Below are 27,021 nucleotides of genomic sequence, written 5' to 3'. Positions count from 1 at the left end.
GCATTGGGCATCGTATTGAGGCCCTACATTCAGGATCACGTCATCATGGAAGCTTCTCAGCATCTTCTCTAGCTCTCGATGGCATTGCAGTTCCCATGTTAGGCACCTCAGACCCCATCCAATTGGAGTAAAAAAGGCAACCTATACAATTGAAGAGGATAAACTTCAGAATTTCTACCATTAACTTCCACAACGTCCTCCAAAGGTCTGACTCGGTAGCTCACTTCCTTTTAAGACTGCACCCTCGGGTCAGGCACGTTCAAAGATCTGAATGGATGCTGCAATAGTCTAGAAAGTAACTCGCACGGCAAAGTAACATGTCTTTATTGGCTTATTCTCCCAGTCCCATGGACATTCAAGCATTAGTACTAGAACAGCTTAAATCTTTCAGTCAGTTTTACATAAAGTTGAAGATGCACTGAATTATTTGAACATTTATAAACCAAAAGGGGTCATAACATTTTCAGACACTTGTAACTGGTATGGATGAAGCAATTCAGAGAATGTCATAAAAATCATGAGTATATCTGTTTTTACAGTGGAGAAAGACATGCAGCCTGGGTAACTTGGGACAGTTAATGGAAATGTCTTGAAGACAGTCTGTATTACGGTTGAGGAGGTACTGAATGTCCCAAGGTGTATGTAGATAAATATTCTGGCCTGGTCACATTTGTCTTTGGACACTGGGAAGCTAAAGAAATTGCAGGTGTGAAACATTAGACATGGGTGAGGTGCTGGGGGGGGGGGGGGGGGGGAGGAGGGTTAATGTTGTTCCTTTATTTAAGAAGGGATGCAAGGCAAAGCCTGGGAACTCTAGACCAGTAAACTAATAGCTCAGGTAGCAAGTTACAAGAGAATATTCTGATGGGCAAGAGATTTGGATTTGGATAGGGACTGATTAGAGATAGTCAACATAGTTTTGACCATGGGAGATCGTGGCTTATGAATCTAAATGGTGTGTTTTTTTGAAGTAGTAACCAAAAAAGATTGAGGGCAGAGCTGTAGACATTGCCTATATGGACTAGCAAAGCATTTGATATAAGGCTCAGCAGGTAGGCTGCACAGGAAGGTTAGATCACATGGGATCCAGGGAGAGCTAGCCAATTGGATAGAGAATTGGCTTCATAGAAGGAAGTAGAGGATGGTGGTGGAAGGTGGCTTTGCAGACTGGTTTCAGGTTGTGATTAATGGTTTGACTTTGTGCTTGATAGCAACAATTTGGATGAGAATGTACAAGGCATGATTAGCTGGTTTGCAGATGACTGGTGGGTGCAGATGCAGTGGATGGTATTGGAGATATGATTGTGGATGATCAGCCATGATCACAATGAATGGTGGTGCTGGCTCAAAGGGCCAAATGGCCTCCTCCTGCACCTATTTTCTATAAGATGGTTAACAAAAGTTATAGCAGGATTTTGATCAATTGGGCAAGTAGGTTGAGGAATGGTTAATAGAGTTTAATGCAGATATGTTTGAGGAGTTATATTTTGAGAAGCCAACCACGGCAGGACCTTCACAATGAATAGCAGGGCCCTGGGGCGTGTTGTGGAGCAGAGGGATGTAGGCATGCAGGTACATAGTTCCTTTAAAGTCACAGATGGATAGGGTGGTCAAGGTGGTTGTTAGTACATTGTCCTTCAGTTGGGGTATTGAGTAAAGACATTGGGATATTATGTTGCAGGTGTACACCATGTGGTGAGGCTTCATTTGGAGTATTATGTTCACTCTGCTACAGGAAAGATGTTGTTAGGCTGGAAAGAGTGCAGAGCAGATTTCAGGATGTTGTCAGGACCTGAGCTATATGGAGAGGTTGGGTACACTGGGACTTTATCCTTTGGAGTGCAGGAAAATGAGGGATAATCTTACAAGATGATGAGGGGAAGGCACAATCTTACCAAGAGAGGGGGGAAATCAAGAACCAAAGGACATAGGTTTAAGGTGAGAGTGGAAAGATTTAACAGGAATGTGAGGGGCAACCTTTTCAAATAGCAGGTGGTGGGTTTATCAACGTTGGGACTAGTGTAGATTGGGTAGGGGCTAGTTGGGCCACAGGGCCTGTTTCCAAACTATAACAACGATTTAAACAATTGCTCAGGTAGTGAACCACAGATTATGGTTTTCTCTTATCAAATGCTAGCTAGTTTCTTATCCATCTTAATATGAACCTAAATGTCTTGATTTGCAACCATGAATGCACATGTGATGCTATTGGTTTTCACCTTTGTCGTGGAACACAGTTTTAAGAGGCAGCTGGATTCACCTGCAGGTATGGCTTGATATTAAATACCTACCCTACACTGCTGATAACTAGTTTGTAGTGATGATGGATGAATGTGTTGATAGATCCGATATCCAACTGATTTGGTTGAGAGGAATAAAAGTGAAATGTAGATGCTGGTTTATCCTAAATATAGATGCACAGGGCTGAAGTAAATTGGCAGACTAGACAGCATCACTGGAGAAAATGGATAAGTGATGTTTCTGGTTGTGACTGAAGAAGGGTCCTGACCCGAAAGGTAACCTATCCAGTTTCTCCAGAGATGCTGCCTGACCCGCTGAGTTACTCCAGCACTTTGTATCTATCATTTGGTTGAGAGCCTGCCACATTTGTTCCAAAGTTTATTACAATCAGGAGTTCAAAGAAAATCGCGTGCATAGAAATAGTACAAGCCATTAGCTTCTTAGAGTTTCAGTTCTGCATATCAACTTATTTTTTTCCCCTACTGCAGTGAATTGATGCTATGAATTCTCTATTGCTCCTGTACCCTAAACTGTTTCTGCTCTAATTCTACAAGAGGCAAAAGTAAAATACACTGGGGACAGCCAGTTAATTTTAAAAGTGCCATTGTTACCAAACTGTTTTGCACATCTTTGACTAATATTTTTATGGGCTTTTCTGAGCTTAACTGCAAAAGTACTGCATTCCATCGACTCTCTGCCGCTTCTTTGATTGAAGCTCTTCAAAGAATTGCTGGATATCTTCACTTGTAACCACCTGTTAAAATACAAAATCAGTTGAAATCAATTATCAGACCTATGAGAAGGCAGGGATGCCCAAAGTCTAACTTTGCTTCCCTTGTAACATCCTGGGCATTGGGTAAACATGCACATATTATAGACAATAGGTGCAGGAGGAGGCCATTCGGCCCTTCGAGCCAGCACCGCCATTCAATGTGATCATGGCTGATCATTCTCAATCAGTACCCCGTTCCTGCCTTCTCCCCATACCCCCTGACTCCGCTATCCTTAAGAGCTCTATCCAGCTCTCTCTTGAATACATTCAGAGAATTGGCCTCCACTGCCTTCCGAGGCAGAGAATTCCACAGATTCACAACTCTGACTGAAAAAGTTTTTCCTCATCTCAGTTCTAAATGGCCGACCCCTTATTCTTAAACTGTGGCCCTTTGTTCTGGACTCCCCCAACATTGGGAACATATTTCCTGCCTCTAACGTGTCCAACCCCTTAATAATCTTATACGTTTCAATAAGATCTCTCATCCTGATGATAACCTTTGTACAGATTGTCTGGGGAAGGAAGAAGGCTGAGCATGCATCACTGTTTAGACCCAAGAGGCAACGTAGAAGTGTTCGGCCCACCAAGTCCACGCCAACCAGCAATCACTCATACACTAGCACTATCCCACACACTAGGGACAATTTACAGAAGCCAATTAACCCACAAACGTGCACGTCTTTAGAGTGTGGGAGGAAACGACCAACTGGAGAAATCCCACGCAGTCACAGAGAATGTACAAACTCTAACCAGTCAACACTCATAGGCAGGATTAAACCAGGTCTCTGGCACTGAGGCAGCAATGCTACCACTGTGCCCCTGTTTGCCCACTCACCTACTGAAACAAAAGAGGTACAATTGGATCTTTCTAATGGAAACAAAAAGGTTCATAAGAGCAGAATTAGACAATTTGCCCCATCGAGTCTACTCCACCATTCAATCATGGCTGATCTGTCTTTCCCTCTCGACCCCATTCTCCTGCCTCCCCCCCCCCCCCCCAATAACCCTTGACACCCTTGCTAATCAAGAATCTGTCAACATCCACCTTAAAAATACCCAAGGAGTTGGCCTCCACAGCCGTGTGTGGCCAAAGGTCAAAGCACAAGGAAAACAGTTCAGACCAGTGAGGATGACATTGAGGGTGCAGGTAATGCTGGTTTGCCTGTATCTAACTGGAAGAATTTGCACCTCATCTTGGGTTAGCAGACTATACCTTAGGTTGCAGTGTACAAGTGGAAAATAGCTCCTTTGCTGAAGAATTAGTCAAAAGGCTGGGAAGGGCCAAATACCAAGATACTAGTAAGAGAGTAATTTGTGTTCTGCTACAACTGAATAAGGAAGAGGAGAACCAACCAGATTTCCCACAGTACTGGAAAGCTGAAGGTGGAAGGGAATGGCACTTTGGAGATGGGAAAGATTGCCAATGACCATGGGGAATAATGATGAACAGTGCAAAAGCCAAGCTCAAGCTTTGGGTTCATAAACTGGCAACAACTGAAATACTTTCTACCTCTCGTATCTCAAACATCAATTAGACTAACCTTGCCCCCTCCCCAACCTACCACATAGAACAGTGCTGAACAGGCCCAGGCCCTTTGGCCCATCAAATCCGTGCCAAACATGATGCCAAATTACACTAATCCCTTATTTCAAATGAAGGACAAATCCAGAAAATGTAGCAACCACCTGCTTCTTCATCCAAAATCTTTATAAGAAGAATTGTCTCAATTCTAATTTAGTAGATACATTATAGAAACTGGCTCACCGAGTCAACGCTGGCCATCGATCACCCACTTCCACAAGTTCTGCATTATCCCACTTTCGCACCACCTCCCTACACATTAGGGGCAATTTACAGGAGGCCAATTAACCTGCACATCCTTGAAATGTGGAAGGAAATCCACGCAGTCACGTGGAGAACACAGACAGCACTAGAGGTCAGGATCAAACCTGGGTCCCTTGCCCCGTGAAGCAGTGCCTCTCTATCAGCTGCACCACTGGGCTGCCCCCATAGTTCAGGAAACAATCTAAACCAAATCATAAACTTTTTCCAGTTCGAATTTAAGTTTGTAGGCAGGATTTGAAAACAGGACTGAATGTCCATTCATGCACCCCAGGGTAACATACTGCAGGAAACCAGTGCATCTATTACTGCCCCAGTTATGGATCAAAACTTGACAACGTACTCCACCAAATCTATTTTGCCTAATTCCATCCTCAAATTCTGTAAACGTGCAAAGCAAGCCCATCCTTACCTTTCCTTCATCTGCAAATCTCTTCAGGTAATCTTTCAGTTCAGACTTCAAATCATTGTATTCTGTAGACAGAAATACATTTTCATTAAACCACCCCTTCATCAGACTGAGTGAATTGCCCAATTTTATTTTTTACCCCCCATACTGAGTAATGTTTATTGCTGCAAGCAATCAGAGAAACCTCGGGTAGAACAAATCGATGTTTCTCAGACACAAATGCAAGTAATATCAGGCCATTTATTCTGGTATTATTTTTCACAAGCTTATTCGTTTGAATCCATTATTTATGGCATTTTAGTTTGAGCCTGTATCTCATTGCCCAGTGTGACAGTCAGTGTTTAGGTCAAATTGCCCCTCAGCTTCCTGTTAAATCTTTTCCCTCTCACCTTAAACATGTCCCCCAAATTTTGATTTCCCGACTCTGGGTAAGAGACTTGTGCATTCACCCTATTTTAGACACCTCTATATTACATTCACCACTCCTTAGTCTCATATCTCCCAAGGTATAAAGTTCCAGCTTGCCCAACCACTCCCTGTAGCTTAGGCTGAGTCCTGGCAACATCCTCAAACCTTATTTGCACTTTTTCCAGCTTAATGAATATTCCGTCAAACCACTTTAGTCTCGCATATTTCAGGCACTGAATGCAATTTGCAACCCATAACACAAAATAACTCTAGCTGAAATAGATAAAATTTGCAATTTAATGTTTCAGAAGACAAGCACCAATATACTTAATTGAAGATTGGATTTTGTTTTAAATCACTATACAGCAGGCGCAATACTGCAACAAGTGAACTAGACAGCGGTTCGAAGAAGCATTTTAGAAAATATTGAATTACAAGCAAAACGTTACCATAAATGAGTTCAACTTGCTGGATTCTGTTCATGTTGCTCAGGGCAGTCATCAATGGATCACTTCTCTCACTATCAATCCCTTCGTCACTTTTACCTTTATTTTCGTAGGCCAGGACTGTGTCAAACTCATCCAACAGAAAAGAGATTTCTAGTTCTTTATACAGGTTCTGAAAAGCAGCAATAAATTCTCATCATAGTTGAATACAAAGTGACTAGTTCCGCAAAGACTTTCCTAGCATCAGCCCTCTAATTAAAATCTTTATGAACCGTGATGTAATTTTTAAAAGAATACAAGATTGCAGAAATGAGCACAAATGTTAAATAAAACTCAGCTGCATTTGAAATACGCTGACAGAGGTCTATTATATCACAATTTAAATGGCATTTGTCACTCTCTAGTCAATGCAACAACTTAGCAAGAATCCATACATTTTTTTAATTGCTTTTTAAAATTTGAATGTGGGTAATACTATCAAATTTCTCCCTTGTGGCAACACTTGGAACTTATAGGATAAATTAGACGCTGCAAGCCTCTGGTAGAACATCAGCTGTTTGCATTTTTAAGTTCATTATTCATTGGATTGGTTACAGTCAGATTTCTGAAACTCTTTATAGTCATACAGCAACAAAACCGGCCCTTCAGCTCAACTTGCCCACGCTGACCAATTGACTCATATCCCCTCTAAATATTTCCTATCCAATATATTTTAAATGTTGCTATTAGGTTTCTGGATAAATCAGCATCTATAGTTCCTAATTTCTCAAAAATATTTAATTATTTATTCCTAGCTTTAAAAATAGATTCTTTACTCAAAAGGCCCAATTTTAATTTTTAAATCTAACAGAGCGACATGGTGGCGTAGCGGTAGAGTTGTGGCCTTATAGCGCCGGAGACCCAGGTTCGTTCCCGACTACGGGTGCTATCTCTATGGAGTTTGTACGTTCTCCCAGATCTTTGGTTTCCTCCCACACTCCAAAGACATACAGGTATGTAGGTAAATTGGCTTGGTAAATGTTAAAATTGTTTGTAATGTGTGTAGGATAGTGTTAATGTGCGGGGAGCACTGGTTGGTGTGGACTCGGTGGGCCGAAGGGCCTGTTTCCGCACTGCATCTCTAAACTAAAGGTCAGGAAGCCAACGTTGAAAATGGGGAACTCAAGCCAAGAGTGGAGTCAAACATACCATGCAGGATGGGCAGGTACACAGCCTGTTGCGCCAGTTATGAGGCCAGTAGGTGGCGCATTCTCTCTGGATGCCTCCCCTCTTCTTCAGCTGCTGTAGTTTGCACCCAGCATTCTTTGCAGCATCCTCCTCCACACTGCAACTTGCTTCATCTCCATTGGCTGCCTGAGGGGTGAAACGTTAAAATCTAGGTCAAATACACAAAATACAAGCAACACAAAGCGCAACTTTGAGAGTTAATACAAATTGAATGTTAGAGATGACAAGACTATAGTGACCTGCGTGGGCTTTCTCCGGGTGCTCCGGTTTCCTCCCACACTGCATTATTTAATTGGCTTGGTAAAATTGTCTCTAGTGTGTGCAGGATAGTGTTAGTGCATGAGGATCGCTGGTCGGCGTGGACTCGGTGCACCGAAGGGTCTGTTTCCGCGCTGCATCTCAACACTAAACAAGAGACTGCAGGTGCTGTAATCTTGAGCAAAGATACAAACTGCTGAAGGAACTCAGAGGGTCAGGGTTAAATTTTACTACCCGTGCCACAAAACTTACAACAAATCCACAGGTCATCGGGATAGGTATTGTATATGGAGTGGAAGACCCACTTACTCTGTGTTACAAATACACATCCTTTGCAAGGCTTTACTGCAATGATTAAAGTCACTGATACGTCTTAAATTATGAACTTAAATAAATGATGATGGGAGGGGGGGGAAACAAAGTCTATGTGAACAGTTGCTGTAACTGGGCAGGTGCAGGGAAATTGCACCAATTTTTGGGTGGCCAGTTTAATGATTTTGTACAGCGGAAACAAAAGGGGACATGCGAGCAGTATTTCTGCAAGTGTATAATCCACATTCAGAGATCAGAGCAGAGTACTGATTTGCTTACATATTTCAATACACATAGAAGCCAAGCAGAGTCAGACATTGGTTTTGTGGTGGTGCTATTCAAAACAATGTTGCTCAACATTAAATTACTGCTAAAACAGAAAGTACTTGTGCTATAACACCAGGAACTGCACTCAACCAAGAAGACCAAGCCCAATGCCAAAGTAGTATCTAAACCTGCTGATGCCCACTTATGCTATAGGACAATAACCAACTCCATATTAAAACAAGAGAGAGTCAAAGTACAATAAAAAAATATGTAAAAACTGTTGGTCTGGAAGAGACTTAAAGCCTCTTCTTTGGCTCTGATGCAGTGTTCATTGACTAAAAATGGTCGTAGAATATCCAATATCAAGGCCCTCCAATGGGAAAAATATTTAAAGTTAATTCATTCACAGAATGTTGAGACTCTACCTCACAAACACCTTTAACATAACCCCAAATTTGAAAGATACTTGTTTTATTGAAGTTCCTCACATCCAACTTCCCGAAGATTATAGCAAAATGTCTTGACTTGCCTTGCTAAAGTCGCTAAAAGCTGGACTCAATATTCCGACTGGCAACTTGTGCGAGGAGGACACAAAATGAGCCCATTAAAGAGTTATCACATGCACAGCAGTTCACTATAGTACAAGTCCATGATCAAGAGATGGTTTCAACCAGCAGGTGGCAATATGGAGCTTTTCACTACCATCCATGTTCTAAGCCAGAACATATGGGGGAAATTATAAAGATAAAATTCAGACATGGAAAATATTCTGTTAATCCAATGCTTGTAAATGATAGCAAATGTAAAGGGTCACCTCAGATTTCTCAGCCTTGCAGCTTGTGGACGGTTCACTGTGCTTGGCGCCGGTTTCTTCATTCTTCATTGCACGACCCTTTAGTTTTTGGTTATGTGAATCTCCGTTTTCTTGCACTGTACACACATCAACATTGTCATTCTCCATCTTGGGCAATGGTCCACTGTTATCAGCATCTGTTGCCTTGATAACTGGAGGGAGTGTATGAAAATAATTAAATAGCTTGTTTCTCTTTCCCTGTTACTACGACGGCAGTGATTAGCACAGGTATCCCATTTAGTACAGGCCGCATCCAATTCAATTCATTCCTTACGAAAGAAGGTCAACAATATGCCACGGCCTCAACTTTCCTACCTGGTTTCTCCTGAATAATGCCACGTCGTCAAGAACTGTGTGCCTCTGATCAACAAAGGCCTCTTCCCAAACATGAACCAGTGAATTCAATCAGGACCTACTTGTCACAGCATCCAAGTAGATAGCAGCTTTTTCACCAAAACACCATGGTCTTTGAACCTAAGCAAATACATCTATCAATGGTCATGCAAAATCAAGGACCAGTCTCACCATGGTTACTCCCTCCTCCCCTCTCCCAGCAGGCAAGAGGTACAGAAGTTTGAAAACGCAAACCTCCAGATTCAGGGACAGTTTCTTCCCAACTGTTATCAGGCAACTGAACCATCCTCTCGTCATCTAGAGTGCGGTCCTGACTGCCAATCTACCTCTTTGGAGACCTTTGAACTATCTTTGATGTTTTATGTTACATCTTGCACTGAATGTTGTTCCCCTTGTCCTTTATCTGCACATTGTGGACAGCTTGATTACCTGTTTTCTCTGCGACTAGTCTTTTCCCTGACTGGATAGCGCACAAACAAAATCTTTTCATTGTACCTCAGTACACCCGACAATAAACTAAACTACGCATTGATACGAGTGAAGGAGACCTACGCATACACTGGATGGCATAAATGGGTCCTATTCCATTCATCACACGTCATATAGTCAAACCCACAAACAATAACAGCTCACAGCATTATGATTGTGAGCCAACCAGGGTTCTGGTAAATACAGAGCACAGGTCATCCACAGCTGCCAAGGAAAATTTGTAGACTGCCCAAGGGTTGTTATTTATTGATTATATTGTATTACTCAGATGTAGTTTTATAGGATTTAGCATTCCCAAAAGATTAAAAAATATAGTTTAAATTGGAGAATCGGATCAAACTAATCTTCTTAGTGGATAATCTCGAGCAGGTGACATGGAGTATACATTTGCCTTTCAATGATCCAAAGCCAAACTCACTCACAAAATGTCGGACACAAGGCTGGAAAAAGTCTGAAGAAAGGCTCCAACTCAAAACATCACCTATTCCTTTTCTCCAGAGACGCTGCCTGACCCGCTGAGTTACTCCAGCATTTTGGGACTATCTTTGGCTGGAAAAGAAGTCAGTATCTTGGACTTGGGAAAGTTATGAAACTCGGGTTTATGACGGATAGAAAAAGGAATGAGGTCCTGCAAAGTGAATATAAGTTGGGCTGTGTAATCTCAGGATTACTTCCAGTGCCACGTGCCAGTAAGACGACGAAGATGAATGCGTGTCTGAGGAGTTGGTGCAGGGGGTAAAGGTCCCCCTTTTTGGATAATTGCGATCTTTTCTAGAGCAAAAGTAGCCAGTCTGCAAAAGGGTCTCGACCCAAAACATCACCCATTCCATCTACCCAGAGATGCTGCCTGTCCCGCTGAGTTGCTGCAGCATTTTGTGTCTATCTGTGCAGGTGGGTCATGCTGCACCTGAACTGAAGGGGGGCCCATTATCTTGGCAGGGAGATATGGTTGAGCATTCCTACGTAGAAGCAGTAATAATTTCACGTTTTGCTCAACATCACAGGTTCTTCTACCTCACAACTATCTAGGATCACAGAATTCAACTTGTCACTCAGGATATACTTCCTATTACTATATTACACCCTTCAGTTTCTCATGATTCAATTCTGAAGGGTGCACGTTCATCTGAGATATTCACTCACCCAAGTCTTTGGAACTTGTTACACATTACGTAGAATTGTTAGGCAGGAATAGCCGGATACAAGACCACTGCTTGCCAAATGATTACACAATATTACTTTCAATCAGATTATCATGCTGAACTTAAAATTTACAACAACTTTATCGCTTAAAAGCATTTGCATAAATAGTTATGGCAAGTCATAGAGACATACAACATGGAAACAGGTCGATTAGCCCAACTTGCCCACACTGACCAACATGTCCCATCGACACTAGTCCCACCTGCCTGCATTTGGCCCATATCCTTCTAAACCTATCCGTGTACCCGTCTAAATGTTTCTTAAATGTTTGTTGATCTAATAATTAGGAAGGATAGCAGGCCAGGGAAATTGTCCACTGAAAGAAAAGCCATAACAGGATCATGGAACAGGTTGTAAGAGTAGCAGAAGGAATTGGTCAAGTACAATAATGAGAGGTCACACACACAAAGCACTTACTTCGCCATTGCTGGCTAACTTCTACAGGCAATCAAAATTGTTGAAATGAGTCAGGTAATTTTGCATCATCCTCTCAGTTGCTCTTACGAGGGAATAACTTGCAATTTCAATCTGCGAGTTCTTCACAACAAACTCACTGTCAGATTTTTTTGTTAAACTGCACGGCATCTTTTTTGCTCCCAATAACATCTGGGAAGATGTCGAGCCCAAGACGAATCTAGGGCTTCACGGCAAAACTAAACCAGCAGGGGATGTGAAGATGGGTCACATAATCTCCAGCAGATGCTGATGTCTGAATCACATGGGTGGGCGAGAGGTGGGCAGGGAGAAGACAGCATTGTACGGGTGGACATGTAGATACATGGTTGCGTGGATAATAGTCACATGCTATGTTAGAAATGGAGGACTGACTAAGTATTACGGGTGTTGACCACAGATCATTTCTCCAGCCTCAGACACATCATATCTGTGGAAGGATGTGCTGGCGTTGGAGAGGGTCCAGAGGAGGTTTATGAGAATGATTGGGTTAACATACGATGAGCGTTTGAAGGCACTGGGCCTGTACTCGCTGGAGTTTAGAAGGATGAGGGGGGAACTCAATGAAACCTACAGAATAGTGAAAGGCCTGGATACAATGAATATGGAGAGCATGTTTCCACTAGTGGAAGAGTCCAGGACCAGAGGCCATTGTCTCATAAACAGAGGACGCACCTTTAGAAAGAAGAGAAGGAATTTCTTTAGTCAGAGGGTGGCAAATGTGTGGAATTCATTGCTACAGACAGCCATGGAGGCCAAGTCAATGGATATTTTTAAGGTGGAGATTGATAGATTCTTGATTAGTACGGGTGTCAGAGGTTATGGGGCAAAGACAGGATGGAGTTGAGGGGGAAAGGTAGATCAGCCATGATTGAATGGCGGAGTAGACTTGATGGGCTGAGTGGCCTAATTCGGCTCCTGGCACTTATGAAGACCAACCAGTTGACCTCTGCTTATCAGCGCCAAGAGATTCCAGGTGGATACACAAGGTCACTGTTAGGTGTAGTGTTCTGGATTACAGACAGGAAATATGGTAAGCATCACTGAACAACCCTGAGCTGCCTATCCTCTGGGCATCAGATGGTCAAATCATCACCTCATATTTTATTAGACATTTTATTAGGCGACACGGTGGCACAGCGGTAGAGTTGCCACCTTACGGCCCTTGCAGTGTCGGAGACCCGGGTTTGATCCTGACTGCGGGTGCTGTCTGTACGGAGATGGTACGTTCTCCTCGTGACCGCGTGGGTTTTCGCTGAGATCGTCTGTTTCCTCCCACACTCCAAAGACAGACCGGTTTGTAGGTTAATTGGCTTGGTATAAGTGCAAACTGTCCCTAGTGTGCGTCGGGTAGAGTTAGTATGCAGAGATCGCTGGTTGGTGCGGATTCAGTGGGCCGAAGGGTCCGTTTCCGCGCTGTACTAAACTAAAAAAACCTGGTTTATATGGATGTAATGCAAGTAGTTAATTGTTAATGCTGTTGATCTGCAACTAGTTGGTAAAGAACTGGAATGTATGTTCTCCTTTGTCCTGTGGAAGAATTGACTGCATCACAAATACACACAGCAGCTTTCTACCCCCCCCCCCCCCCCCCACCCACCCAGTGTGTTGAAGAATAATCTTTTGACATTGGTAACAGACCTGGGTCTCAAGCGAGATGCACTTGGACCCCAGTGACCAGAATGATTTTTCAAATCATTCACTTTCTCTCCCCCTACCCCAACCCCAACAGGCTTCGGCATGAAGAGCTCAGTGGGGATACCAAGAGTAGCAAGTGGTGTGTTGTGGCGCGTTGAAGGCTCATCGGTCAGTGGGACCGGGAACCAACCCACAGGCTCGGCTGGGAGTGGGGGGGGACTGGAGACGTCGGACGCGAGGACCAAGGGCTGACAGGTGGTGAATCGGGGTAATGCCTCCTGCGCTTTCAAGGTCGGCTGCAGGAGATGACCCCCCCCCCCAGGGCACAATGATGGCTGGGCGAGGCGCGGGACATCGGTTCATGGGAATTGCTCCAGTGCATCGACCAGACTTTACAAATGGCGCTGTTTAGGCTCCTCCCACGTGTGTATTATGTGCAAAAGTAATTTTGCTGGGCAGTTGCATACGTGACAAGTAAACCATCATTGAACAATCAACACTTCAGAGGATCCAGCACAACGAAGTTTCAAAGAAACGTCAGCTCAGACCAAGTAGTCACGAAGCTCAGGTAGTAAGACACAAACTGCTGGAGCAACTCAGCGGGTCAGGCAGCATCTCTGGAGAAAAGGAACAGGTGACGTTTCAGTTCAAGACCCTTCATCAGACAGTCAAGAACCTCAGCTGGGGGGCAAAAAGAAACACAACCATGATGCTTCCTACCTGACATGTGTGGCGCGTAGACCCACAGAAAGGAGCATCTCTTCATACAGCTCTGACATACCATTTCCTGATACTCTACATTGTCAGGGAGAACACCACCGAGATGCTGGAAAAAAACCCAAACAATAGTTAGCTGTCAATGCTGCTATCACAGCAGGAATGAATGCATGTAGGGAGGGAGGAACTACGGATGCTGGTTTAAACTGAAGACAGACACAAACAGCCGGAGTGTAAGAAAATAACTGCAGATGCTGGTACAAATCGATTTATTCACAAAATGCTGGAGTAACTCAGCGGGTCAGGCAGCATCTCGGGAGAGAAGGAATGGGTGACGTTTCGGGTCGAGACCCTTCTTCCGACTGATGTCAGGGGGGCGGGACAAAGGAAGGATATAGATGTCAACTTATTTACATCGGCGAAACCAAGCGCAGGCTCGGCGATCGCTTCGCTGAACACCTGCGCTCGGTCCGCATTAACCAAACTGATCTCCCGGTGGCCGAGCACTTCAACTCCCCCTCCCATTCCCAGTCTGACCTTTCTGTCATGGGCCTCCTCCAGTGCCATAGTGAGGCCCACCGGAAATTGGAGGAACAGCACCTCATATTTCGCCTGGGCAGTTTGCAGCCCAGTGGTATGAACATCGACTCCTCCAACTTTAGATAGTTCCCCTGTCCCTCCCTTCCCCTCCTCCTTCCCAGATCTCCCTCTATCTTCCTGTCTCCACCTATATCCTTCCTTTGTCCCGCCCCCCTGACATCAGTGTGAAGAAGGGTCTCGACCCGAAACGTCACCCATTCCTTCTCTCCCGAGATGCTGCCTGACCCGCTGAGTTACTCCAGCATTTTGTGAATAAACAGCCGGAGTAACTCAGCAGGTCAGGCAGCATCTCTGGAGAAAAAGAAAAGGGTGAGATTTCAGATCGAGACCTTTCTTCAGACGAGTATGAAAAAGGGTCTTGACCCGAAACGTCACCTATTCTTTTTTCTCCAGAGATGCTGCCTGACCCGCTGAGTTACTCCAGCTTTTTGTGTCTGACTGCAGGAATGCATGAAAATAAACCATCAAAATGGTGCAGAAACTGTCTAGATAGTATAATTATGTTTTATTTTTAAAGTTGCATTCCAGTGTACTCTCAATCCCTCAAGCCCAAACCCACAGATATTGAGGCACCTGGCAGAATATCACCAAGGCCATCGTCCCAGGACTGTGATAATAAATGCATGCATCATTGATAAACATTGGGACGGTAAGCACAGAAAAACTCTTAATCCAGTACACGCAGGACTTTGGAGAATCTGTTGGTCTGGCACCACTAGAGTTATTGCCTTCAAGATATACAACCCATCAAATAAATAGTCTGTAGAAGGGTCCCGACCCAAAATGGCAACCATCCTTTTTCACCAGAGATGCTGGCTGACCTGACCCACTAAGATACCCCAGCACTTTGTGTCTATCTTTGGTATAAACCAGCACCTGTTCTTTTTTTTTCTAAATAAATAGTTAAGCTCTTTTGTCTGTGCATTGTGCTGCTAATGGAGCAAAGTCTAGATAGACTTGTACAGACTGCCCCTCAGGGACACACCCAGCAAGTCAGAGCCTACATATGAACCAAGAGGAACATGACCAAGAGCAAAAATGACCAGTCCTGGTATAAATAGAAAGAAAGAGCAAGCTGTCGAAAGCTGGAGAATTGAGTTGAGTCCTGCAGCATGCCATGTGCCCAAAGACAGCACTTGGGGCCAAGATCAAACTGAGGTTACTGGAGCTGTGGCATGATTGCAGATCATTGCACTACCTTGCCACTAGAATGGCATTGATTATATGCCATCACCGAGTCAATGAAGTAGTAACTTCATATTCTCCCTGGATTTTTATTTGGAAACAGGATAGAATAATTGTTTTCATGCAATCTCAGTTGGGATATTGTCGTGCAGCGGTAGAGTTGCTGCCTTATAGCGCCAAAGACCCTGGTTCGATCCTGACTATGGTTGCTGTCTGTAGGGAGTTTATACATTCCCTGTGACCACACTCCTTTCACATTCCAAAGACACACAGGTTTGTTGGTTCATTTCTCTTCTGTAAATTGTCCCTCGTGTGAAACTAGTGTATGGGTGATCGCTGCTCGGCATGGATCCGGTGGGCCGAATGGCCTGTTTCCACCGAAGATAGACGCAAAAAGCTGGAGTAACTCAGTGGGACAGGCGGTATCTCTCCCTCTCTCTCTCTCTCTCTCTCTCTCTCTCGAGAAGGAATGGGTGACGTTTCGGGTCGTGACACTTCTTTAAACGCCGAGTCTCTAAAACTAAAATTAAGATTGTAATAACCAGCCAGCTGTCATTACTGACAGTGTGCTACATGGGCATACATTTTAAATCTCAAAATCATAAGTCCATAGGTTCATAAATTATAGGAGCAGAATTAGGCCATTCGGCCCATCAAATCTACTCCGCCATTCAATCATGGCTGATCTATCTTATTCCAGGTGATGCATGTGTCGAAACAGAATGTAGAATCCGTGATATTAAATATTTTAAGCAAACACTAGACTACAGATTGTCAAGATGATTACAAAATGTTAAGATTAATAAAACTTAACAAAAACTCCCACTGTATGCAAACAGATGTCTCACCCGTCCATGGAACCAGTCTTCACACACCACACACTGAATCATTTCATCCGGGGTCTAAGAAACAAGAACACAGGGTTTCCATGAGGTAAATGCTTCAGAGCCCATCCAAGTAATGCTGCAAGTTCTGGCTAAAAGTCTTCATATCTCACCTCATCTTCAGGATCTGGATAAGGTCTCTTGCAGGTGCAGTACAGCCCAAAGAAGTTGTGATTATATTTATTGGTACAATTTATTTTTTCTTTCTCCTTATTCGAGAAAAAAACAAAAACCAGAGATCAGTTTCTGAAATCCTATCAAATTTTTACTTTAACTACTATTGAACAGCCTAATACTGAAAATAATTAAAGGACTTTTATATTTAATAATGGTGACCATCTGGTTTAAAGAGTAAAATAAGGAGAGGTAGATGGAGTCAGAATGCAAATTTAAAAAACAGTTAAATTCCAAGTGAAATTTCTGGAAAGTGAAACTGAAACATCAGCACTGGAGTCAATGGTGATCAGTCACCAATTTTGTCTCCACAGTTCCAGAGACTGCAGGCCAGGATATGTGAACGAATGAAAACACAATGCCAACATTCTGGATCCAGGCTAGTTACAAAAGCCCTCAACACAAAATCGCAGACAAAGAGCCAAACATTTAAAAACAATCACACACCGAGGCCACTCGGTTTCTATAAGTTTAGTTTAGAGATAACAGCGTGGAAACAGGCCCTTCTGCCCACCGAGCCCATGCCGACCACCTATCACCCGTACACTGGTTCTATCCTACACACTAGGGATAATTCACAGAAGACAATTATCCTACACTTCTTTGGAATTCCCCAGAGCACCCGGGGAAAACCCACACGGTCACAGGGAGAATTTACAAACTCTATACATACAGCACCAGTGGTCAGGATCGAACCCGGGTCTCTGGCATTGCAAGGCAGCAACTCTACCGCTGCGCCACTGTGATGGCCCATTTCCCAGAACTGTATTATCTATCGTACAACCACCATCACCCATTCATCTTCCGCTATTCTTCCACAGCTCATACACTTCACATTGCACCATAATAATTTATTAGCAACTCAGTTAAGAAATGTTTAAAAATATAATCAGTACAGAGTAAACTTAAATGGAAAAACTACTGAGAAAAACTTAGAAAATAAATTATTTTGTATGGTGGAATGTGAAGTGAATGAGCTGTGGAAGAATTATGGAAGATGAATGGGTGATGGTGGTTGTATGATAGATCGTACAATATGATAGATAATACAGTTCTGGGAAATGGGCAACACGGTGGCGCAGCGGTAGAGTTGCTGCCTTGTGACGCCAGAGACCCGGGTTCGATCCTCACTACGGCTGCTGTCTGTATGGAGTTTGTAAATTCTCCCTGTGATCGTGCGGGTTTCCCCTTGGTTTCTCTCCTTTCCTCATTTCATTGATGGACTATCACCTCAATAATCCACTTCTCAATTCCTTTCCCATTATTATTGCTGCTCTCCCCCCTTTTTTTTTTTTGTTTACCCTTCCCTCACCCACCCCGCCCTCCCTCAGAATTAAGACATCAATAAAAGGTGCATGGTGCCCCTGGGCCTTTGACAGAGGTGAAAGAATTCTCATATACAACAACTTCAATGCTAGCAACTCAGTTAAGAAATGTTTTAAAATATAATCAGTACGGGGTAAACTTAAATGGAAACTTACTGAGAAAAACTTGCATTGCAGATCACTAAACTTGCTGTTTCCACAGTCGCAGCGGAAATTTCTGGAATAACAAAGTTACATGGTTGGTGAGTAGATCACCTTCAATGTTTATTAGTGACAGAAATCATCATCCTTAATTCAAGGTTATGATTGGACTACATCTCTCCTCAGGCTATTGTTACAATGCTGTTGTTATGCCGCACTGGTGGGTAAGGCTAAGCAGCGCCTTTACCACCTTAGACAACTGAGGAAATTCAGAGTGTCTCTGAGGATCCTTCATTGCTTCTACTCTGGGGCTGTAGAGAGCATCCTGTCCGGCAACATTACAGTCTGGTTTGGGAACAGCTCTGCCCAGGACAGGATGGCCCTGCAGAGAGTAGTGCGTTCGGCAGAACGCACCATGGGAACTACACTCGTCCCCCTGCAGGACCTATACATCAGGAGGTGCAGATCCAGAGCAAGCAAGATCATGAGGGACCCCTGCCACCCCAGTAACGGACTGTTCCAGATGCTACGATCAGGCAAACGCCTCCGCTGTCACGCTGTGAAAACGGAGAGGATGAGACGGAGCTTCTTCCCACAGGCCATCAGGACTGTCAACTTTTATAACCCCAGAGACTAAATTTTTGTCGACACTAATAGTAACTTATTAACTTTATTTATATGCTGTAACTGTAATTCTTTTTGTGCACAACCCGCAGGCATTGCCACTTTCATTTCACTGCACATCGTGTATGTGTATGTGACAAATAAATTTGACTTGACGACTTGATGAGAGATATAGATAATTGTAACCGAGAGCTGAATTTTATATTATGCACTAAATGTGACAGGACTTCACCTAAGATCACTGCTGTATGTGGCTTAAAATAAAATAATAATCATGTCTGCTAAAAGCTAGCAAGCCATTTCGTTTAGTTTAGAGATACAGAGCGGAAACAGGCCCTTCGGCCCATCGAGTCCACACCGACCAGCGATCCCCACACAAAAAAAACTATCCTACAAACACTAGGGACATTTTAAAAAAAATGTTTATACCAAGCCAGTTAACCTACAAACCTGTACGTCTTTGGAGTGTGAGAGGAAACCGGAGCTTCCCGGAGAAAGCCCACGCAGGCCACGGGGTGATCGTAGGAACTCCGTACACACAGCAACCGTAGTCAGGATCGAACCCGGGTCTCCGGCGCTCTAAGGCAGCAACTCTACACCTTGCTTGTACCACCGCTGTTGAAGTGTGCCATGCAATCAAGGTTCGCCTCAACCTTCAGGCATGGAACTACTCGTCTTTCTACAGTCAGAACTTCATCTCATTTTCTTCCAGAACACCCGTTTTATTCTTTCCATTACAGCTGTGGGAAATCCAAGATGCATAACTCTAGAGGCATATACTTCATGCTTGAAGGTATTTATTCACAAAATGCTGGAGTAACTCTGCAGGTCAGGCAGCATCTCAGGAGAGAAGGAATGGGCAACGTTTCGGGTCGAGACCCTTCTTCAGACCCGATAGACCCTTATAGTCTCGACCCGAAACGTTGCCCATTCCTTCTCTCCTGAGATGCTGCCTGACCTGCTGAGTTACTCCAGCATTTTGTGAATAAATACCTTCGATTTGTACCAGCATCTGCAGTTATTTTCTTACACTACTTCATGCTTGCATTATCCAAACATCTTCTAATCAAAAGCTCCCCTCACTTGTATTCTTGACACGCCCTCGTCCCTCCCCCACTTCTCTTACAACTTTCTCCGCAAACCCCCTCCCCCCCACAATCAGTCTGAAAAAGAGCCCCGATCCAAAACATCACCTATTCATGTTCTCTGGCCCAAGAGTTAGTCCGGCACTTTGTATCTTTGTTTGTAAACCAGCATCTGCAATTCCTTGCAACTCCTACTTGCATTACATGCAGCTTCAGGGTTAAACAAAAAAAAGCAGCATTCCCTTTTGTTTGTACAGATCTCGTCACCAATGTCACCATCACTCAATGAAGCCATTTGTGCTCAGTCAACATCTAACAAGCAGCAAGCAACATGTGCCAGGAATGAACTATCACACAAAAACATCTAACCACCATCCCTTCCCGTGATCATTGCTGCTCTACCGCTGCGCCACCGTGCCGCCCTAAAGTAACCAGGCTCAGCAGGTCCACATGGTACATAGACAGCAGCTCACAGATATCTACACGACAGGTGGCATACCTAGTCTTGTTCATGCAACTTACCATCCTGACTTAACAGAGCACGCTACCGAACCTTCCTCTTCACACTGAAAGCATGTGCCCCACCATGTTCTGTGTAGTTAATTTGTTCAGACTACTTTCTCGGGCAGACTGCAGGGGTACGTGCTGAGGGACTCACTGAAGCTTGGAGCAGCCGACGCCAAAGCTCTGTGGGGGACGACCACAGCCGAGGGTCCTTCTGCTCCGTGGCATTGGGTGGAAAGGTCCGGTAGACACCCCTCAAACAAACAGGGGAAGGGATATCACCCCCAGGGGCCACAGGAGCAGCAAAGGTGCTGAGTAGAAGTACAGTTTGCAAACACTACTGAATATAACACTCATAAATGTATCGGTGCGAAGAATGCCAAAAGAGTTTCTGCACTGATCTTGTTCTGCATATATATATATATATATATTTAAAAAATTAAAAAAATTCTGAATAAAGTTTATTTTTGGAATTTTACAAAAACAAAATCATACCTTTTCGTATACAATTCAAAGAGCTCATGGCCTTCGTGACACTTGTAGCTGCAAGCCAAGCAGATGCCCGCAGGCTGCTCGCCCTTTGGCGTACACGTGTTGCAAGCATACAACGCCTGCCTCTTCACGTAGCCCTGCACGAGGAAAAATGAGACAGGCATTTCAGAAAGACAGACAAGAAGCGATATCACCCTCACTCAGGAACAACAATTAACGATCTCGTTAATGCATCAATTACCGCAGGGAGTCCTCAAGAGGCAGACAGTGGGACAAAACAAACCTCAGGAGGGGTTAGTGGAGAGAAACCCAACCAAGAGTGGGATTTAACTCAGAAACAGTCTCCCACCTGCAAACTCCCCGAGATGCCACTGAGCAACAAAGGCCAGGGGTTTTCAAGTTTGATCAAATTCAGCCAAAGTGCTTCTCGAAACTGCCCTAGGATCAAATTTAAGAGGTTACAAAATAAGACCAGAGACATCACCTATCCATTTTCTACAGAGAAAATTACCTGCCTGACCCGCTGAGTTACTCCAGTCTTTTTTTTTTTGTAAACCAGCATATGCAGTTCCTGGTTTCTAAATTTAAGACCTTCCTGGACTAAAAAACAAAACACACTGCCATATTTGTTTTCTAAATGATTTATTTCAGGAGACTTCCTACCATTATGATGTGACATCCACGTGCATTTCCCACCAGGTTTTTAAAAAAGGCCCCAGGGCACTTTCTGGTGCCTTGTTTCACGGGAGAGTTATCAAACAATGAGCTACACAAGATTATAATAGGCAGGGGTCCAAAGGGTTTGGAATGAGAAAGGTATTTAGTAACATTCGAAAAAGTGGATTCCAGAGGTCATATCCATAGCAGCAACGGTCAAAGCCATCAATCTCAGAACTAGTCAAAACTTGTTCATTTCAAGGTCAAAAATCAGTAAACCTTAGATCTTTCCAATAGTTAGAGCTGAAGGGGAGAGATAAGGAATAGTTTTTTTTTTTAAATCAAGCCTCGTAATGCCAAGTATCAAAGTGAAGGGGATTTGCAGCACTATCTGAATACTCGTACACCAAATACCTAGGGCAAAAATGAACTGTGAGATATGTAGTGCCAGGTTTGAGAAACAAATTGATTTGCATGACCTAAAAATTCACAAACAAAATACTTCAAAGACTATGAAAACAAGATGAGGTTAGCACAGTGGAAGAGTTGTTGCCTTACAGCGCCAGAGCTCCAGGTTTGATCCCGACTACGGGTGCCGTCCATACGGACTTTGCTCCTTCTCCCAGTGACCAGGTGGGTTTTCTTCGGGTGCCCCAGTTTCTGCCCACTCCAAAAACGTACAGGGCTGTAGGTTCATTGTCTTCTGTAAATTGTCCCTAACGTTTAGAGTAGAAATAGTGTACGGGTGATCGTTGGTCAGCACAGACTCGTTGGGCCGAATGGCCCGTTTCCACATTGCATCTCTAAACTAAACTAAAATGAGGGTATCTGCCAGAGAGGTGCAGAGTTACATCAAAGTCGATGACATGGTGAGGATTTTTTTTTTCAGTCAGAGAGTTGTGAATCTGTGGAATTCTCTGCCTCAGAAGGCAGTGGAGGCCAATTCTCTGAATGCATTCAAGAGAGAGCTAGATAGAGCTCTTAAGGATAGTGGAGTCAGGGGGTATGGGGAGAAGGCAGGAATGGGGTACTGATTGAGAATGATCAGCCATGATCACATTGAATGGCGGTGCTGGCTCGAAGGGCCGAGTGGCCTCCTCCTGCACCTATTGTCCATTGACATTACAAAAGTGATAATAGACATACTCGGGGTGCAAAGGTTATCCTGGAGTTTTAAATAAAAAGTCACACTAAGAGATGCAGTCTGCTTCGATTCATAGCTGCTTGGGAAGTTAATTTCTCGAGGATCAATGGCAACCCTCCCAATAATTAGTTGAAAGGAAGCTAATCTCATCGAGTATTGGATGTCAATAAATCAATCTAACAATTTAGAGGGCTCTCAAGAAGGCATTGAGTTATGGCATGCAAGCACACATGTGGAGAGCTTTTAATGTTGCCCCTGAGGGATTACCCCTCAAGGGACAATGGAATCACAAGGAAGATAAGTCATTCCATGTACTTCTCAGCCCAAATGGATAAGAATGGAACCAAACACCAATCTAATCAAACAGTGGCAATACCTACACACATGGTGTCAACAAGAGAGGCACGGTGGCGCAGCGGTAGAGTTTCTGCCTTACAGCGCCAGAGACCTGGGATCGATCCTGAGTACAGTTTCTCGTCTGTACGAAGTTTGTACATTTTCCCCGTTACCTGCGTGAGTTTCCTCCCACACTCCAATGACGTACAGGTGTGTTGAAAATTGGAAATTGTCCCTCGTGTGTGTGTAGGATAGTGTTAGTGTGCGGAGATCGATGGGCGACGCGGACTTGGTGCGTTGTGAAGGGCCTGTATCTCTAAACTAAAATATTGCTAAGATCATGGATGGCTCAATGAGAGTTTGATTTCCACCACCACAGAATGAGACACATTTTGGTACAATGGCTGGGAGAGAGACAAAAAGGATCAAATAAGTTTCAGGAAAGTTAAGGCAAGAATTTGGAAATCTACAGCACAATCAAGGATCTAGTACAGGAAGTAGCAAGGTTTTGATCCAACAGAAAGGGATTATTTTTTAACAGAAAAGTTTTAGGTTGGCAGAAGACTTTAAAAAAAAACCCATAACATCACATAATAAAAAACAACTTCAGTATATTTAGCAACTCATGAATTACAGAAATGTAGCTCTCCTCCCCAGCAACATTGCAAAAGGGCCTATGGGTGTTTCAGTAACAATTTGTTTATCATCCACATCTAACGCTGTAGTCAAAAAGGCTTTTGGCACATTGACCTTCATCAGCCAGAGTATTGAGTATAGAAGTTGGGAGGTCATGTTGCAGTTGTATAAGACGTTGGTGAGACTGCATTTAGGATATTGTGTTCAGTTCTTGGCACCATGTTATAGGAAAGATATTGTCAAGCTTGAAAGGGTTCAGAGAAGATTTACGAGGATGTTGCCAGGACTAGAGGGTGTGAGCTATAGGGAGAGGTTGAGTCTATTCCTTGGAGCGCAGGACAATGAGGGGTGATCTTATAGAGGTGTACAAAATCATGAGAGGAATAGATCGGGTAGATGCACAGTCTCTTGCCCAGAGTAGGGGAATCGAGGACCAGAGGTTTAAGGTGAGGGGGAAAAGATTTAATAGGAATCCGAGCGGTAACCTTTTCACACAAAGGGTGGGTGGGTGTATGGAACAAGCTGCCAGAGGTAGTTGAGGCTGGGACTATCCCAAGTTTAAGAAACAGTTAGACAGGTGCATGGATAGGACAGAATTGGAGGGATATGGACCAAGCGCAGGCGGGTGGGACTAGTGTAGTTGGCACATGTTGGCCGGTGTGGGCCGAAGGGCCTGTTTCCACACCTATCACTCTAGGGACTCTAAAATGCAGTAGTGAACACAATTATGACGTTTCAGCAATAAATATAGGAATATTTAATGTCTGTTTTGTTGTATAAATACTGAACTTTTTTTTCATTGTTTATTATGGGTTTTTACAGAGTGCTATGTTTGCATATTTGTTGTGCTGTTGCAAGTAAGAATTCCATTGTTCCCTTTCGGGGCATATGACAATAAAACACTCTTGACTATAGAGGACTAGAGCAGGGATTCTCATGGAGTGTGGAACTTCAGCCCAACTTGCCACATCGACCAACATGTCCGATCTACACTAGTTCCACTTGCCTGCATTTAGCCCAAATCCCTCTAAACCTGCCCTATCTATATACTAGTCTAACTGCTTCTACCTCCTGCGGCAGCTCGTTCCATACACCTACCACCCTTTGTGTGAAAATGTCACCCCTCAGATACCTATAAAAGCTTTCCCCTTCACCATAAACCTATGCCCCCTGGTTCTTGATTCCCCTACTCTGGGCAAGAGACTCTGCATCTACCCGATCTATTCCTCTCATGATTTTATACACTCTATAAGATTCTGTAGAGATTTCTGTAGATATTTAGATCCTCGTTGTGTAGCAAGGAACTGCAGATGCTGGTTTAAAACAAAGACACACATAAATTCTGAAGAAGGGTCTCGACTCAAAAGGTCACCTCTTCCTTTTCTCCAGAGATGCTGCCTGACCTGCTGAGTTACTCCAGCTTTTTGTGTCTATCTTTGGATCCTCATTCCCTGGTTCAAACAACAGACTGCACAGAAAGCAGCAAGGCGCTCAGTCCTACATGTTCAATGTGCAGTGAGTGGGTGGGTGGACTCAGGGCCCAGTGTTAAGGAGGATAGGGGAGCTTCTGCTGCGGGTATCTCCAATACTGCCTCCAGCCCTGTCTCTGTTGCTGTGTTTACTGCCTCTAACCTTGTTGTTGTCTCTCTCAACTCCTGCCCATATTTTTGTGTCTCTCTCTCACTATCCCTGCCTGTGTTGCTGTCTCTCTCTCCCCTGCCAGTGTTGTCTCTCCCTCTCTCTCCTGCCAGTGTTGCTCTCTCTCTCTCTCTCTCTCCCCGCCAGTTGCTGTCTCTCTCCCCTGCCAGTGTTGCTCTCTCTCCCCGCCAGTTGCTGTCTCTCTCCCCCTGCCAGTGTTGCTCTCTCTCCCCGCCAGTTGCTGTCTCTCTCCCCCTGCCAGTGTTGCTCTCTCTCTCTCCCCTCCCTTGCCAGTGTTGCTGTCCCTCTCTCCCCATGCCAGTGTTGCTGTCTCTTTCTCCCCTGCCAATGTTGCTGCCTCTCTCTCTCCCCTGCCAGTGTTGCTCGCTCTCTCCCCCCCTCCCCTGCCAGTGTTGAATGCACTCTCTCTCCCTCTGCCAGTGTTGCTCTCTCTGCCAGTTACTCTCTCTCCCTCTGCCAGTGTTGCTCTCTCTCTGTCAGTGTTACTCTCTTTCTGCCAGTGTTGCTCTCTCTCTGCCAGTGTTGCGCTCTCTCCCCCTCCCCTGCCAGTGTTGCGCGCACTCTCTCCCTGCCAGTGTTGCGCTCTCTCTCTGCCAGTGTTGCTCTCTCTCTCCCTCTGCCAGTGTTTCTCTCTCTCCCTCTGCCAGTGTTACTCTCTCTGCCATTGTTACTCTCTCTCTCTGCCAGTGTTACTCTCTCTCTCTCTCTCTCTGCCAGTGTTGCTCTCTCTCTGCCAGTGTTGCTCTCTCTCTCTCTGCCAGTGTTGCTCTCTCTCTCTCTCTATGTGCCAGTGTTACTCTCTCTCTCTCTGTCAGTGTTACTCTCTCTCTGCCATTGTTACTCTCCCTCTCTCTCTCTCTGCCAGTGTTGCTCTCTCTCTCTCTGCCAGTGTTACTCTCGCTCTCTGCCAGTGTTGCTGTCAGGAGCCATGCATCAGCGCCATGTATCAACGTTCCACAAACAGAACCCCACGACAGTTTCGCCGGCCAATCGCAGCAGCTGCAACACATTACACAGAAATGGCGCCAGAGAGAGCGCGGCGGGAGAGAAGCCCCATCCGTCAACACACAAATGAAACCTCGCGGCTCACAGTCAAAACAATCCCACCCACCCCACCCCGAGACAACCATTTCACCCCCAACCAGGCAGCAGAAACCTTGCCAATCCACCCACCGCCAGCTGCCTGCCTTGGGTTGTCCGCGCCTTTGTTTGTTTGTTTGTTTATTATTATAACGGATGTATCGCATTGAAACGTCTGGCCAACATGGAATTAATCCATGCAATTGACCCGCTCCATGTTTTGTTTTTCGGGAATACAACAAGCCTGGCTGTGCACAATTAATCGCTACAAGGTTGGCTCATGTTGGCCCGAGTCCGGTTCAGCCCCGGTTGCTTTTAAAACCACGCAATAATATATAAACAGACCGTGTAGACGGACACACACACGCGCTGCGTTAGTTACTCTTGTGTCTGTCCTCGGGTTGCCTGCTCCTTCCTACACTGTGTATAGATTAGACAACACTGACTCGCCTCCGAGTAAGAGCATTTGTCGGAGTCGCTGCCACCCAGCACCGCGCAGGCTTCATTCTCCAGCAACTCGTTCTCTTCCAGAACCTCGGCTAAGGACACGATGGGATCCTCCTCCTCCAGCGGCCGCTTGTGCTTCTCTTCGTTTGCCGCCATCT

The 27,021-nt window shown here is 44.5% G+C and overlaps 1 protein-coding gene across 1 annotated transcript; it reads right to left on the bottom strand.

The window, feature by feature from the left end:
* Positions 1-308: 308 nt before the first annotated feature.
* ubr7 (ubiquitin protein ligase E3 component n-recognin 7) lies at positions 309-27,019 on the bottom strand. The gene is made up of 11 exons (XM_078406793.1): positions 26,867-27,019; positions 20,908-21,041; positions 18,215-18,275; positions 16,673-16,768; positions 16,524-16,577; positions 13,894-13,999; positions 8,998-9,188; positions 7,308-7,472; positions 6,123-6,291; positions 5,269-5,330; positions 309-2,995 (listed from the first exon to the last, which is right to left on the bottom strand). Exons 1-11 carry the CDS (start codon positions 27,017-27,019, stop codon positions 2,903-2,905), a joined length of 1,284 nt encoding a protein of 427 aa, XP_078262919.1. The 3' UTR covers positions 309-2,902.
* Between the last annotated feature and the right edge of the window lie 2 nt (positions 27,020-27,021).

Source organism: Rhinoraja longicauda, chromosome 10 (genome assembly GCF_053455715.1).
Source record: "Rhinoraja longicauda isolate Sanriku21f chromosome 10, sRhiLon1.1, whole genome shotgun sequence".
Taxonomy (NCBI): domain Eukaryota; kingdom Metazoa; phylum Chordata; class Chondrichthyes; order Rajiformes; family Arhynchobatidae; genus Rhinoraja; species Rhinoraja longicauda.
The sequence above is the reverse complement of the archived record's forward strand: the minus strand, read 5'-3'. Positions and strand labels throughout refer to the sequence as shown.